Raw genomic sequence first — 16,048 nt, forward strand, 5'->3', positions numbered from 1 at the left:
TTGCAGCTTTCAGTCCATTCCAGGGGGAAAGTTTTAATGTTCTGTTGAAAACTGTTGCATGGATACAATGAAATGTTCAATAGTGGTTAATAATAATAATATAATATATTTTATTTATATAGCGCCAACATATTCCGCAGTGCTGTACAATTTGTAGGGTTCAAATACAGACAGATACATTACAAAGAAAGTCATTTCACACAATGGGACTGAGGGCCCTGCTTGCAAGAGCTTACAATCTATGAGGTAGAGGGGGTGACACAAGAGGTAGCAGGGGCGGTATTGCTTATGCAGAGGTCAGACACTTTTGTAATAGAGGTGACTGTCATTACACAAACATAAGACTTTATGAGCCGTCACCAGTCGTGTCCTGTAACATGTGGATGGAGCGTGGACCTATAAAGTTATCCTGAGATGACATCATGTGGGGAAATGTGGGAGTGGGGACAGAGGAGGGTTAAGGGTTTACGTTAGACATGTGATCGGCTTGTCTGAAAAGATGCGTCTTTAGTTTGCGTTTGAAACTGTAGAAATTGGGAGTTAATCTGATTGTCCGGGGTAGAGCATTCCAGAGAAGTGGTGCAGCTCAGGAGAAGTCTTGTATACGAGCGTGGAAAGTTCTGATAATAGAGGATGTAAGTGTTAGGTCATTGAGTGAGCGGAGAGCACGGGTTGGGCGGTAAACAGAGATGAGGGAGGAAATGTATGGAGGTGCGGCATTATGGAGAGCCTTGTGGATGAGAGTGATAACTTTATATTTTATTCTATATTGAATAGGCAGCCAATGTAACGACTGGCACAGACCAGAGGCATCGCTGTAGCGTCTAGACTGATAGATGAGCCTGGCCGCTGCATTCAGAATAGATTGTAGAGGGGAGAGTTTAGTGAGTGGTTTGATGCATTGAGAAAGCTAGAAGGGTTGTCAACTAGGCAGGTTGTGAATGTGGATGACTATACCACAGACTGGGCTGATGGTTTGTCTGACTGCAGCGCCCTTTAACCAGGGGTATAGCTAAATGCTCATGGGCGCTGGTGCAAAAGTTAAGTTTGAGCATTCCCTGAACTGTCCCTGTATATGAATATCCACTTTGTGATCTCCCATACATGTAGTAGTTCCCTTTTCTGCCTTCCTTGTAATGAGCTTCCCACAAGATGATAGCGCCCCAAACTATTTATTACCTCTGCATTATTTCACTGTATTCTTACTACTTTAATAAATAACTGTTGTCTTCCTGTCTCATCTACTCTTAAAATGTGCGTCTTACTTCTTGTATTTTTATTATGTATAGTATATATTGTTTTGTTTTTTCCAATAAAAGTCCTGACATGTTTCAGTTCTCTTAAAGGACAATGAGCCTAAAACTTCTTGTTCTGTAGAAACTTTTTCATTCCAATATTAGAGAAACAGTCCCGTGCCACAGAATGGGATCTTCTGACGTCACATTAATAGTAGCAGTTACATATATGATGGTACATTTTTGGAGAAGGGCTTGCTGTTACTACAGTCATGAAGTTTTTATGTAGATGATTCCGTTTTAGATTTTCGCTGATCATGTAAAGTATGTCGCTTGAGCTGTTATTGTCCACTACTGATATCGTGTTAAGGTTACAAAGAGATCAGTCATTTGGTTGTAACCTCTTTAAGCATGTCGCTGGCCGCAGTCCTACCACTAGCTTATAATTAGTTCCACTTCACAGTTTTTGACGTCCTGTCAGACGACGACTATCACTGCGTGTCGCGGTAATTATAAAATAAATAAATGGTGAGAAAAGTGTGTGTGTGTTTATAGATTTTTTTCCTTTTTGCACATAATCTTGGAGATGACCTCATAAAACTGTCGCGCTCCCATAATTCTCCCCTTATTGATTATCAATGAAAGTGAAAGAAAGCAAATCTTCCCTGTCATCGCTGCTAATGTTTTTACACCCTTATCATCATTCCTGATGCTGAGACGCATGCGTATGTTAGAAACCGCTAATGAAATAGCAACCCAGCTACTTGTCACATTACATTGCAACACAGTGTTGGCCATTTACAAGTTTGATCTGCAGTTATAACCATGAATTTTATTAGAGGTGTGAAATATTTCGCATGGTCTAGACCTGATGCTATCATATCCACTTCTTAGCACAGGGCAGGACTAGATATGTTTCGGTTTGCTGTCTCCCAATGTAAAAAGTATTTTCATTCACTGAAAATCTGATCCTACAGGATGACCTTGTTAACTAAACAGTGTTTGCCAAAGTGATGTCCGGTGGGAGCTTCCTGATAGACCATGACGTTACCTCTCAGGCATTATTTTACTTCAGTGATTTTTATCAGTTATTTTGAGCCAGAAGCAGAGACTACCCAGAAGAAAGGTATAATGGAAAGATTATTGGGTGGTTTAATCGAGAATGGAGTATTGTATGTCAGTCTTCATATTTCCTTTACTCATACTGTGCCTCATCACGAATTAGATGTATTCTTCCAGCTACCTTGCACTAGATTTTGCCATTAATACTAATTTTGCGATGAATTATGACATGGGTGGCGGACCTGCTCACATTCAGAAACCTGATAAAACTGCCACTTACAACTATTTTAGTCACAGTGGTGTTTAATAAAAGGCAGTGAGTAAAATGTCATGGCAGTCTACTTGCAAAGTGGATGTCCATTATGGAGATACTGTGCCATGTGTGGAGAAAGAGTCCTGAGTTGAGGCAAAGTTCAGATAAGAACTTCTTTATGAAATATTTATTTCAATGTTCTCCAAGAAATATTCAGTTTTCACTTAGTCATTACATTTTACATTTTTCTCATTGTCACACAGTTCATAGGACTGATTTTTTTTTTCCATAACTAAGTTCTTTCGATCAGGAAACTGACCCAACAGTGGTTTAATGCTTCAGATACAGATGCAATAAGGATTGTTCTCATGTCACTGTCCTATTTAGGTTTTTCTAGTTTTTTTTTTTCTTTTTTTCCTATAGGTTCAATATGAAAACATGAAGATGAAATTATTTGCCCTTCCACATTCATAATTTGGAGTGGTTATTAATAGAATCATTCAGATGCTTAATGCCAGAGATTCATCCTGGTTCCCTAACTATATTTCTGTATGATTATGAAACATGACTTATGGCACCCATGCCTTTGATGTTCTGTTTTTTTCTTTGTTCGATATAGATTCCCCAAGTATCAGCATATCAAGACTCATCAAAACTTCAGGGTTTTTTTTTTTCCCCAAAAAACACTTTATGCTCATGGCAGTATAAAAAAGCCATGCTTCTCGGTGTGAATACCATTGTATATAAGAGAGGGGGGCGTGGAATTTATACATTTAACATCACTTTCTGGTCTAAATTTTATAATAAGCCACAGTTGTTGGTGTGTGGCCATATCTGCTCCAAAATTGCAACTTCTCCTCCAGTCTGGCATATGCCAAAATTACAAAGAGGCACACTTCGCTCTAGCACAGCTGGCTATTAAAACTGGCGTACTACATGCTATTTTTAAGAAATCTGCCCCATTGAGTTTAGTGAAAGATACCACAATTTTTTTTTCTGTTTTGTATGGAAAAACACCCAGTATGACTTTGTATGAGGACCTGTGTAATAACTCTATTGTGATACTTTGTAAAATGGAGCCATATAGTAACGGAAGCTGTTACAGGGGTGAATAGTTACGCCTTGTGTTAAGTAACTATAACAAAAAGTATATTGATAATCATTATTTTTCTGTTGATTATAATAAGCTGAATGTTATCTGCTGATACAGTGATGTTATACAAGTCTATCCTATGTCTACACTAGCAACCTTATCTTACACTAGGTATGCTACTACTCCCCTTAAAATATATTTTAAAAAATGCTGAATATTGTCATCCACTGAAGATATTATGATAAAACCTAGTTCACGGCAGAGCATTATCAGGACTTTGTTGACTAACATGCAGCATAGTCCTAGGAAGGAGAGATCAGCAGATGCCAGGGCTGAGGTTTTGATGTGAATGTGTTTTCTTTCATGCTCTGCCGTTAAAGTGTGAGACAAGAGCCTCACAAAGATGGGTGATCAATGAACAGCTATATAAGAGCCCACCAAATGTATCTCTTCTGGCAGTCAGGAGGGGAGAATTATTCAGAAAAATAATCTGAAATGCATTTGATCATAGAGTGAATGGTTTAATAATTTATAATATACCTTATTAGCAAAGCCTGGTGTTTATTTTGCTGCTGCCAAAACAAGATGAAAGGAGCCGTCTCCCTTCTCACAGAGGCAGAAAATGTGGTGTTCTCTCTCTTTTATTTAGGAGATTAATATGGGATTTCTTCCCTGCTTATCTTCCAGTTTGTTCCATGATTGCGTTTGATTTATGTTTCCTTATTTTCAGCAATTTAATTCATTTAATGTCTCAGGTTTATTTTATCTTGCACAGAAGGCACATAAAGACATGTAAGCCTTTCATGTGTGCCCACTATTCTAATTTCATGTCCAGAATTACCGCTGGTTTGTTATTCAGGGTAATTACCACCAATCCCTTGCCATTAGTCCCCCCCGTGTTTTGGTCCCCCAGCCCATTTAGTCTTGCGGTACCTGCAATGTGCCTTGAGACAAGATCTTGCTTGTCAATTCACAAGTCTAGTGTTGAAGTTTTTCTTATGTTGTTTAGTTTTTGCAGATTTTCTTTGTTCTATCTTTTAGAAGTCATGTGTATGGTCGTATTAGATTCTATGCCTAAACTCTGTACCTGTGACTCTAGAGAAGCATGCCTAAATCTCAGAACTTGTTATATACAGTAACTCACAATACCAGAAGTCATTTAAGCCTCTTCTACCATGAACGTTATAGTAAGATGCATATAAAATATTCAGAAAACGTAAATCCATTGTCATCCAGGTATATTTACCTTCACATTTTTCTTGCTTTGATTCACTAAAGTAATAAGATTAAAGGGAGTCTGTCAGCAGTAGAAGGGACTTTACCATTTCCAAATAATCCTCTGTTATTCAACTTTGGAGCCCCATTCTCATGTAAATGAATGTTTTAGCCATATGCAAGAAGCTTTGGACTGGGTTTCTTAGGGCCCGCCAGTAAAATTTATTGGGGCCTCTGCAGTGTGATTGGGAAGATGGAGCCAAAGGATGCTTGTTAACCTGACTCTGCACCTAAAATATATAAATTGTGTGTGTGTGTATGCTGTACAGTGAGACTACTATGCTATGTCATGGTGAGCTAGGGGCTCACTATGGGGATTCACCTGTGGGCCTGTTCGAGCCTGTATGCAAATGAGAGAAAAGTGCTTTGGGGTTGCGCCTAGCTTACCTTGGCTTTGGTCTCTGCTCTACGTAGAATTGTGCGTCTTCATTATGTGTCTTATGCCTGATTGACATCTACGTTGGTAATCCGTTTGGGGGAGTCCACATGGGGACCCCCTGAACGGACTACCAAACACATTGGCAATCAGTGTGCAGTGAAAGCACACGGACCCCATAGACTATAATGGGGTCTGTGAGCTTTCCGCAGGTCTCTGCATAGAATAGGCGGACAGAAAAATAGTCCACAATCTACTTTCCTGTCCGCATGACTAATACGGAGACCTGCGGAAAGCCCACACACCCCATTATAGTCCACACACCGCTTGCCAATGCGTTCGATAGTCCATTCGAGGGGGTCCCCATGCGGACTTCCCGAACGGATTACTGATGCAGGAGTGAACCAGGCCTTAACTTCATAACCTTCAATGTCATCAGTTTCTACCAAACCCTGAATTTTAGCACCTATGTTTTAGGCTGTATATAGTTTTACCACAAACTCGATGACAGCGGGTTAGTAGAAGTTTATAAAACCTGTTCCGGAGAGTACTGTTTTTTCTTTTCCAGATTGATAGCAGTATTGTGATACTGATTTAGTTTTATAGCTCTTTTGTAGTGTCACGCACTGTTCTCCCCATCGTGAAATCTCTTGCTGGCATTTTTGCTGGCAAGTAATAAGACATGCATTATGAACGGAAAGCACACCATTACCGCTTGTGAGGACAAGGAACGTTAAATAATTTTCTAGCACACACATGACAGGTTTCTAGTGCCAGATGACTTTGGTTCCAACCGAGAGGTTCTTTGAAATCACTTCAAAAACAGATCATCCAAAACTCTGATCAGATATATTTTCCTCATATTAATATCTCACAGACAACCAGGTTATGGGAGAAAGAACCTGTAGTGTGCTTTGAAGTCTGTCTAACTCAGCTTGCATATATTGTCATGTTAACAGATAAGAAATGCTGTGTTCTTTTGCATTTTATGAATACAGCCTGCACTCAAGTAAAGGAAAGAAATCCTTCTTCATATATTCCATAATAAGTAACACAGTGCAGTTAAGAAGATGATATACAGTACTGGACAAATGCTGTATCTGAGATGAGTCATATAGTAAGGTCGTCTAAGGTAAGAGTGTAGCTCTGTGCAATGGCTGTATCATCTTACTAAAGTTAAAGCTGAATAGGTTGAGGCCCACTAATAATCTCCGGCTCAGCAGCTATTGTGGACCTAGATATGGACTCTATCAGCCATGATCAGATGGGTGCAGGTTAGATTAAGGTGTAAGGACGGCAGGGGCTCATGCACTTTCAATAGCAGTTGGTAGCTCACTGTTTTGGACAACAAACTCCCCATACACATGAACGTTCAGATCAGCCAGGAATGCATGTGTTCTCAATAGGGAAATGGAAATAAGTCACTGCCACATACCCATGGTTGTTGCTTATTTTGCCTTAAGAACAAAAGGGCAGAACAGTGAAATTTAACATAATATTCCCCACCTTCCCCCATCATCTGGTACCCCCATGCACATGAGATAGGTGGATGGTCCTAGTGCAGGAAACTGGAATAAAGACAAGAGAGTGTGCAGGTAAGAATACTGGAGTATAGTGAGTGTGAGTACATTAAGTGCAACCTGTTGTCACATTTACAATAATGTCCACTGTAACAAAAGCAGGTTATTTAGAATAAAACCATTACCAAACTTGGCAACTGCTTTAACAACTTATGTGGGCATTTTTACATTACAAGAATGATACAAATCTGAGACCTGAGTAAAGGTCAGGTGACTTTATATTTCATCTTGTCTGATTTTATTATTTACAATTTATAGCGCATGATGTCTCTGACCCTGGAAAACTTGCGCTCAATCATACTAATTGAATAACATTCCCATGCACACAGGAATCCGGTCCATACATTGGCTAGATTTCCTACCCTGACCCCAGATAAGAGACCTAGGCTCCTTGTGTCATCATTTTCTATTATGCTAGGAGCCCCCGGCTTCCTCCTGGATCTACTCTCCATACATATACAGTATAGTATAGAACGGTCAAGCTACAGGCAGGCAGGGATTTCTAGCATCATTGATCACTATGATACAAGGAGTCCAGTTCTTCTGAATGGGTTGAGGCCAGGAAATTCAACCAATGTGTGGACCAGATTTTGCACCAACATCACAGCTAGAAGTGTAGCTTGAAGCTCCTTAGCCTTAATGAAAAATCTGTAACCCATAATTTATAAGTAGCCAAATCCTTTTTATGCTCCAGGCATTGCTACATCCCTGTAAGTTGAGCCTTTACGATTCCCAATGGAAGAAATATGCCCACCGATCTGAATGCTTGAATTCCATATACCGTATTTTTCCGACTATAAGATGTACTTTTTTTCCCCAAAATTTGGGGGGAAAAGAAGGGTGCGTCTTATAGTCCGAATGTGGCGCCTGGCACCCGCCGTAATAGAGAGGCGGATGCCGGCAAGGGATAGACGCCGGGGCCTGAGACATCGCTACGTTCCTCTGCCCTGCATGAAGCCAGCAGCGGCAGGGGCGATGCTATTCCGCTCCTCCGTCCCCCCGCCGCTGGCTTCATGCAGGGCAGAGGAGCGTAGCGATGTCTCAGGCCCCGGCACCTGTGCCAGCGTCTATCCCTTGCCGGCATCCGCCTCTCTAGTACAGCGGATGCCGGGTCAGTATCGGTGGCCCCTTCTCCCCTTCTGGGGACCGGCCCCGTACCTGTGAAGTTGCAGGCCGGCTCCTGCGCGGCGATATCGCAAGAGCCGACCTGTTCGGGTGACAGCCGGGAGCCTAATGAGGCTCCCGGGCCTGTCACTGCTATATATTAGTATTGCGGCTGGGTCTATGACCAGCCGTAATACTAATATACAGAATGTCCCATAGACGGCAATACAGTTGTATTGCCGTCTATGGGACTTGCAATCAAGTGACCGCAGGTTCAAGCCCCCGGGGGGGAATAAAATAGTAAAAAAAAAAAAAAAGCTTTAAAAATATATAATAAAAATATGAAATAAATAAAAGTTCTAAATCACCTCCTGTCCCTAGAATAGATATATATAAAAGTAGAAAATCATATGTCATAAACCACCAGGTTTTTTTTCAATACAAGGTGATCTAAGCAATAGATATTCCCCAAAATGGTATAACTAAAAAGTACTTCTGGCCCCGCAAAAAAAAACACTCTATGCGTCCCCGTACAGCTGCAGGGTCACCTGTCAATGTGGCCTTGCAGCTGTTGCAAAACTACAACTCCCATATATTAAATATTTTACCATTTTTTGCTTCAAAAATTTTTTTCCCTATTTTCCTCCTCTAAAACCTTATAGTCCAGTGCGTCTTATAGTCCGAAAAATACGGTACATTATACAAGTCTCAAGACTTGCCACTTTATGATCTGGAATTATTTACCAAAATAAGTGTAGCCCACTCAGTGTGAACGTTGGTATAAACAGTCATCTCAATTGTAAAGGCTGGCTGAGACTAATGTATGTGTTCCTGTATTTCAGCATCCCGACCTGACTGAGGTTCTACTGGCCCGAAGTTAGAGCATCTTACTGTTCTATTATGTTCTAAATTTAGGTCAGTGGACCCACAGTTTGACCAAGATTCAGAGCCATAATACGAGGACAATACACTTGTCTGAGCCAGCCCTTTATTGGACATCCAGGTTCACACCTAAAAATAAGCATTTAACATTGAGGTATTTAGTCCCCTTGTGTAACCAACATAATTGTTCATTAGTGATGGTTATTAAGGGAAAGAAAAAATGTTGTAATAGCTCATTGAGCTTTTTATATGGTATTTGCTTCAATTGGCATCACAATAAACAAAACTTTATAATAAATGTCATTGAGTCTGTGCGTTACTTCTTTAGTCAGAGTTATAGGGTTCAGCAGAGACTAATAAAATGAGCTAATAAATCCAGACTAGTGGGGTGAATATGTTATAATAGGGTTACATGGCCACATTCTGTATAATTACAGCCATGCAGCCATAATTCTTATACAGAAACTAAAACAAATCAACATTATACGAGTCTTAGAGAAAAATAAAATACTTGATGTTCCTACTAATCTTGGAATGCTCACATAATAGCCTTCCTGGAGGCAGCTGAATAGCATTTAAGTGTAATTTCACTCTTCCCCTCTCCAACTATAATGAACATTGGGCCCTGATTGAATGAAATCTGAAGGAAAATTAATTTGCAGCACGACGCTAAGGCAAAGCTGTGAGTTTCTCCTCGGAACAGCACGACGCAGACACTACATCCAAATCCACAGACAAAAACACTCTGCGCTGTCTGTCTTCATCACCCCACACAGATGCAGCATTTCTAGGAGGTAAACAGTCATTAGCATGTTGAAGGAAAAGAATATCAAAGGCAAGAAATGAACAGACAGAGCTAATTGCTACTAAGAAATGCACAGTGTGATTTAGAGTCAATGTCATACAGGTGGAGGATTATGGGACTTAGCATGGATGAGACTACTCTATTAACCATGTAAATGTTAATTCAAAAGCCATGTGTGTCCTCTGGGCTCTTAAGTTATCTACTTGGTGTTAAATCCTATAAACAATCCTACAAGATTCTGCAACTTGTCTGAATTTCCATTATAATGAAAAAGCCAAAAGAAAATTGTGTATAAGAAAAAACAAACATTATTTATACTCTAGATAGAATTAATTTTAATTTAACACAGACTGTGAGAATATAGGTCATTCTTTATTTGTGTCCCTCTAGGAACAGTAATGTATGAGGGATCCTTTAAAACAGCTGACCCTCGGGTGCAAAACGGTCATTTTGAACCATGATCGTGTGAATATAGCTGAAGTCTTGGGGACAATGGCAAGGGACTTGTAATGGTTAAAAGTGCACCTCCAGTTACAAATAACTTTTCATAAATGAGTAGCACAAGTTAATATCTGAAACTTTGTAATATCTATCCTCAAATAATTGCTGCTCCTACACGTTATTCCATACGTTTGTAACACTGCTAGGTTGTAGATAAGAGGCTAAGAATACAGCAGATTAGGCAATAAATCAGTTAACTGGCCTGCAGGAGAATTCTACTCTATCCTTTCCTGCTCTGTAGAGCTGTATAAGTGAAGCTAAATACAGATGTAAACAATTGTTCAGACTGAAGATAAGGAGCAGAAGAACAGTTTAATAAGTGGTGAAGGAAGTAGGTCTCTTTAACAAGATATATTAAACCTTTAAATGCACTATTCCTTTCTGAAGCACCTTTTGCTTAGAGATCACATTTGTCTTACACTTTGCAGGCTACAATAGTCTAAAATACTCCTCAGAGTAAGCAATAGCAGGCATGGATGGTGGTTTATTTGTGATCCAATGTTTGCTAGGTATGGTAATTTAAAATAATCTAGAATTTCTGCTTATATGTAGATCCTGGTGAGGCAAAAACATAGGATCTTTATAGGACATGTTTGTTTTCAATTTTTTTTTTTTATGGATTTGTGTTACACTATAAAAATATAGACTGCCACATTCTTATATACGGTCAAAACTCAGGATCCAGGCCAATGCTATTTTAATCGTGTTCTTGCACATTTTTTTTTAATTACTGTATATACTCGAGTATAAGCCGAGTTTTTCAGCACAGTTTTTGTGCTGAAAAAGCCACCCTCGGCTTATACTCGAGTCAATCAATAGTAATGTATAGAATCTCCAATAAAATAGTGAAAAATTAAATAAATAAAAGTCCTAAATCACTCCTTTCCCTAGAATACATATAAAAGTAAAAAATACTGTGAAACACATACACATTAGGTATCCCTGTGTCTGAAAGTGCCCAGTCTACTGAATATAGGGTATCTGCAGTGCTCCTGTTCCATCGGGAAGGGGTTAATAGGAGAACTGCAGATACCCTATATTCAGCAAGGCGAAATTCCAAGTGGGGGGAAAAAAAACCCCAGTCCTCAAGCTCAGGGAAGGGGCAGACAGACAACCAAAACACCCCCTCCACTTTCCCAGCACCCAGCAACTACTGCACCCAAAAACTCAGACCATTTTAATTTTTGAAATTTTCCAGTAGTTGCTGCATTTCCCCCCCTCGGCTTATGCTTGAGTCAATAAGTTTTCCCAGTTTTTTGTGGTAAAATTAGGGGCCTCGGCTTATATTCGGATCGGCTTATACTCTAGTATATATGGTAAACATAAAAAGCACCAACAGGATTAATGGAAATTTATAGAAATGGGTCTTTCAGATATCCTAATTCAATAAATATGCTAGATTGAGATTTAGAATAGTTTAACATAGAGAATTTTTGGAAAAATGCCACATTTTTTGTGGCACTTCTTCATTTAGTTTTTTTGAGCCAAAGCGCAAAGAAGATTCAAAAGGAATGGCAAATATAGAGGAAGGGCTTGTAATTCCCCTTCATGCTGCATTCCTTTCTACTTTAATAATGACTTCATAAACTTTACAGACAGTTTTCCAAAAACTACTGTGTGTGATGATACCCTGTAGTAGAAATCGGAGCAGGAAAAGGCCATTTCTCTGTATATACGATCTTGTACAGAAATGTACTTATCATTTGTACTTAACCTGTGCCATATAAAACTGGTCTTGTAGAACGGTGTTTGGGCTCCTGGGCTTGCTTGCGATACCTTTTTTTTATTTTATTTTTTTAACACAGTCATACAAATTTCAGTCTATTTTGCTTTTGTTTCTTGTGAAACTTCACCCAATAAATATTAAATATGTCTGTTACGATCACTTTTCTATTCAAGATTAAGGGAATATTCCATCAGGAAATTTTTTATTTTTTTTTTATAATATCGTGTTATATTTTCTAAATATCTTATGTTATATTTTTCGTGTGTTAAACCTTTTTTTTAATATTTTGGTAATGTTTTCTTAAATGTTCCATGAGGTATTTATATTTAAAAGAATCTTAAAAATCCTACAGCTTGTTGTGTCATGGTGCACGTGGGTATTGTAAAGCATGTCTAATACTGTCAGCAGCTCAGGGAAAACGGCAGCCCCCAAAACATGTCTAGAAATCTAGAAATAGAATTTAAAAAAATCTGAAATTGAAAGCAGCATAGGCAAAAGTATTGGTAACATGTTTTAATTAGTAAAAGAAAATATTGGTAACTAGCATCATCTGCAGGGTGATTGCGGCGCTGAGCCGCGTTTATGTAGCGAACTCATGGTGGCTATGATCCGCCGCACTCCTTACGCCATTGGGTCCCTCCCTATTTACTACTTCCCCCCGCCCCCCTACCTGGGCTCTTCATGCCCCTTTCCCCCCGGCACGCGCTCCCACACCCATTCCCCTTTTTCCCCCCACACACCTACCTGCGCCTATGCCCCTCCTTCCCTTGTGGTGCAACTGCAGCTGCCCGCTTGCGGGCTTCCCCACCTCCCCGCGGCACTGGCCCCCGCCGGTTACTCCTCCCTTGGACGCCCCCGAAACAAACTCCTCCCCAGCATACAATCGGTGAAGAGTCATCTATTGAAGGATGCAAAAAGTTGGATTTTATGAAGGCGGTAAAAGAAATATGTACAGGCACCTTTGGGGTAAAATAAAGCGTAGTCCTGATTATATTAACGTCCCCCTAAAAGCCTCATGATGTAATGAATCCCAATTTATATAAGATGGAGCAGCATTGTAGAGTTTGTATTTTCTCCACATGTTTCCGTGGGTTTCCTCCCACACATAGACATACTGACAATTTAGATGGTGAGCCCCATGACATGTCAGAGTGAATGCAGTAAAATTGAAGCCTGTAAGAAAGTCTCACTGATGCACTTTTTAACCCCTTCCCGCCGATGGCATTTTTTGATTTTCGTTTTTCGTTTTTGACACCCCTCCTTCTAAACCCCATAACTTTTTTATTTCTCCGCTCCCAGAGTCTCTCCCAGAGTCTTAATTTTTGCGGGACAATTTTTTCTTCATGATGCCACCATTAATTATTCTATATAATGTACTGGGAAGCAGGAAAAAAATTCAGAATGGGGTGGATTTGAAGAAAAAATGCATTTCTGCGACTTTCTTACGGGCTTTGGTTTTACGGCGTTCACTGTGCAGCCAAAATGACATGTCCCCTGTATTCTGTGTTTCGGTACGGTTCCAGGGATACCAAATTTATATGGTTTTATTTACATTTTGACCCCTAAAAAAAATTCCAAAACGGTGTTAAAAATTTTTTTTTCTAAAAGTCGCCATATTCCGACGGCCGTAACTTTTTTATACATAGGTGTACGGGGATGCATAGGGCGTCTTTTTTTGCGGGGCCGGGTGTACTTTTTAGTTCTACCATTTTTGGGAAATGTTATTGCTTTGATCACTTTTTATTCAAATTTTTATCAGAATTAAAACAGTGAAAAAACGGCGGTTTGGCACTTTTGACTATTTTTCCTGCTACGGCGTTTACCGAACAGGAAAAATATTTTTATAGATTTGTAGAGCGGGCGATTTCGGACGCGGGGATACCTAACATGTATATGTTTCACAGTTTTTAACTACTTTTATATTTGTTCTAGGGAAAGGGGGGTGATTTGAACTTTTAATACTTTTTATATTTTTTTATATTTTTTTTTACTTTTTTTTTTATTTTTTTTTTGCATTTATTAGACCCCCTAGGGGTGTTGAACCCCAGGGGGTCTGATCACTAATGCAATGCATTACAATGCTAATGCATTGCAATGCATTGCAAAAAATCATCATCTCTTTTGCAGGCTGTATACACCAGCCTGCAAAAGAGAGAATTTGCAGACTGGCTGGGAGCCCTTAACAAGGCTCCCGGCTGTCATGGCAACGGGGGGTCGGCCCTGGAGCATGCTCCAGGAGCCGGCGATCCCTGCCAAAATGGCGGCGCCCATGCGCTGCCGGGAAGATGGCGCCTCCGGCGCCTTTGACAGCAGCGCCGGAGGGGTTAATGCCTCCGATCGGTCCGGGGACCGATCGGAGGCATTAGAGCCGGTTGTCTACTGCTTAAAGCAGTAGACACCCGGCGGCTATGACGGCCGCCCGGCTCCCGGGCGGTCGCCATAGTTACAGACCCGACACGCGCCGTACTATTACGGCGCATGTCGGGAAGGGGTTAAACCAGTTCCGCCCCATTCTGAATTTTTTACACGGAAAAATAAAAAATTTATATATATATATATATATATATATATATATATATATATATATATACATATATATGTGTGTATATATATATGTGTGTGTGTGTATGTATATGTGTATATGTGTGTGTGTGTGTGTATGTATATGTGTGTGTGTGTGTGTGTATGTATATGTGTATATGTGTGTGTGTGTATGTATATGTGTGTGTGTGTATGTATATGTGTATATATGTGTGTGTGTATGTATATGTGTGTGTGTATGTATATGTGTATATATGTGTATATATATATATATATATATATATATATATATATATAATTTTATTTATTTATGTTAAATATTGAAGAAAACTGATTTTCTCATACATGCCTGCCTCAGCAAACAAGCTCTTAGTATTGTAGCCAGCAGACATATCCATAATGGGGCTTCAGTACCTGTCATGTAATTAGAAATTCGCAGCCTCCTTTTTGACATTTGTTTTTTGAACAGGCTGCAGATCAATGCTCAGTTTTATAGAATGTGTCCATTTGAAAGCGTATAACATGCTGATCACTTTCTCTGCAGGAGTCCAAGTCATCGCTGAACAATGGTTCCAGTTCAGGAGTAAAGCCCCCTGCTGAGCTTGCCAAGGCCTGCCTACAAACCTCTTGGAGAGAGAAAGAAGAACAGATGAAGATTGTCTACTTTCTTGTTGCCGTCTTGGCTGTCCTAATTGCTTTTCTCGGTGTAAAGTTGTATTAAAATGAAATTTTAGGAAATTAAAATGTCATTTTTTGAGGAGTTACAGGAAAGATGGATTTTGATCAGACAACCACAGTATTGTTGTTTTTTTTGTTTTCTTTTCTGGCGAGCTTATTTTCTTTTCTTGCCAAGCTGTCAGTGTACAGTATGTACAGGTAACAAAATTTACAGATTATTTTTATGTTAAATCAGAAACTGATATTATATTCATCACGAGATGTGTACAGCTAAGTTATTTACTGCATTTACACATGGAAAGTTCTATAATGTATACACTGTGGGAAAAAAAACAAAAAAAAGACAAGGTGACATCATAGTATGTAAGAGGATGAGTATGACCACCTGTCCATTTGCAGGTAAGCATTGTGATATTGTAATCTGGCATGCCTCTTTAGTAAATACTTGTATTCCCTATAAAATAACAATTCTGGACCATCTTTTCTAATAACTCTTCACTGCCATTCCTCAGATATCCCTCCTAGAAATTTTATTAAGAACTAAGTGGGCGTTCACACTACCGTTGGTGACCATCAGCAGTGTCCGTAGCTATTGTCCATTACAAGAGTTTAGTAACGGACTCTAGCTGAACCGCCAGCAATCCGTTAATATTTCCATACATTTCAGTAGGATTTTATCTTGTGTCTGTTTACACCCTATCCATCAGAAGTCCTTTTTTTTTTCCAGCAGGCAAAAAATCCTACATGCAGGACTTTTGTGCCCGTTTGAAAAAAAACAGATTCTTGATGGACATCAGGTGTCCGTTTTTTTTTTTAACATTGAAGTCTATGGGCAACGGACAGTAACTGTTAGCCATCAGTTACTGTCCGTTATTTTGTGTATGTAGTTTTCCTGTGCATGCTCAGAAAGCAAAAACAAAACAAAAAACAGACAGTC

The 16,048-nt window shown here is 39.6% G+C and overlaps 1 protein-coding gene across 1 annotated transcript in view; it reads left to right on the forward strand.

The window, feature by feature from the left end:
* Positions 1–15,524, forward strand: part of CDKAL1 (CDKAL1 threonylcarbamoyladenosine tRNA methylthiotransferase) — a 538,831-nt gene extending 523,307 nt beyond the window's left edge. Inside the window, exon 16 of the mRNA XM_075270938.1 lies at positions 14,978–15,524. Within this exon, the coding sequence (XP_075127039.1) occupies positions 14,978–15,154 (177 nt within the window). The 3' untranslated portion in view covers positions 15,155–15,524. The remainder of the gene's footprint in view (positions 1–14,977) is intronic.
* The last annotated feature ends 524 nt before the right edge of the window (positions 15,525–16,048 follow it).

The sequence above is a fragment of the Leptodactylus fuscus genome, chromosome 4 (genome assembly GCF_031893055.1).
Source record: "Leptodactylus fuscus isolate aLepFus1 chromosome 4, aLepFus1.hap2, whole genome shotgun sequence".
NCBI classification, from domain to species: domain Eukaryota; kingdom Metazoa; phylum Chordata; class Amphibia; order Anura; family Leptodactylidae; genus Leptodactylus; species Leptodactylus fuscus.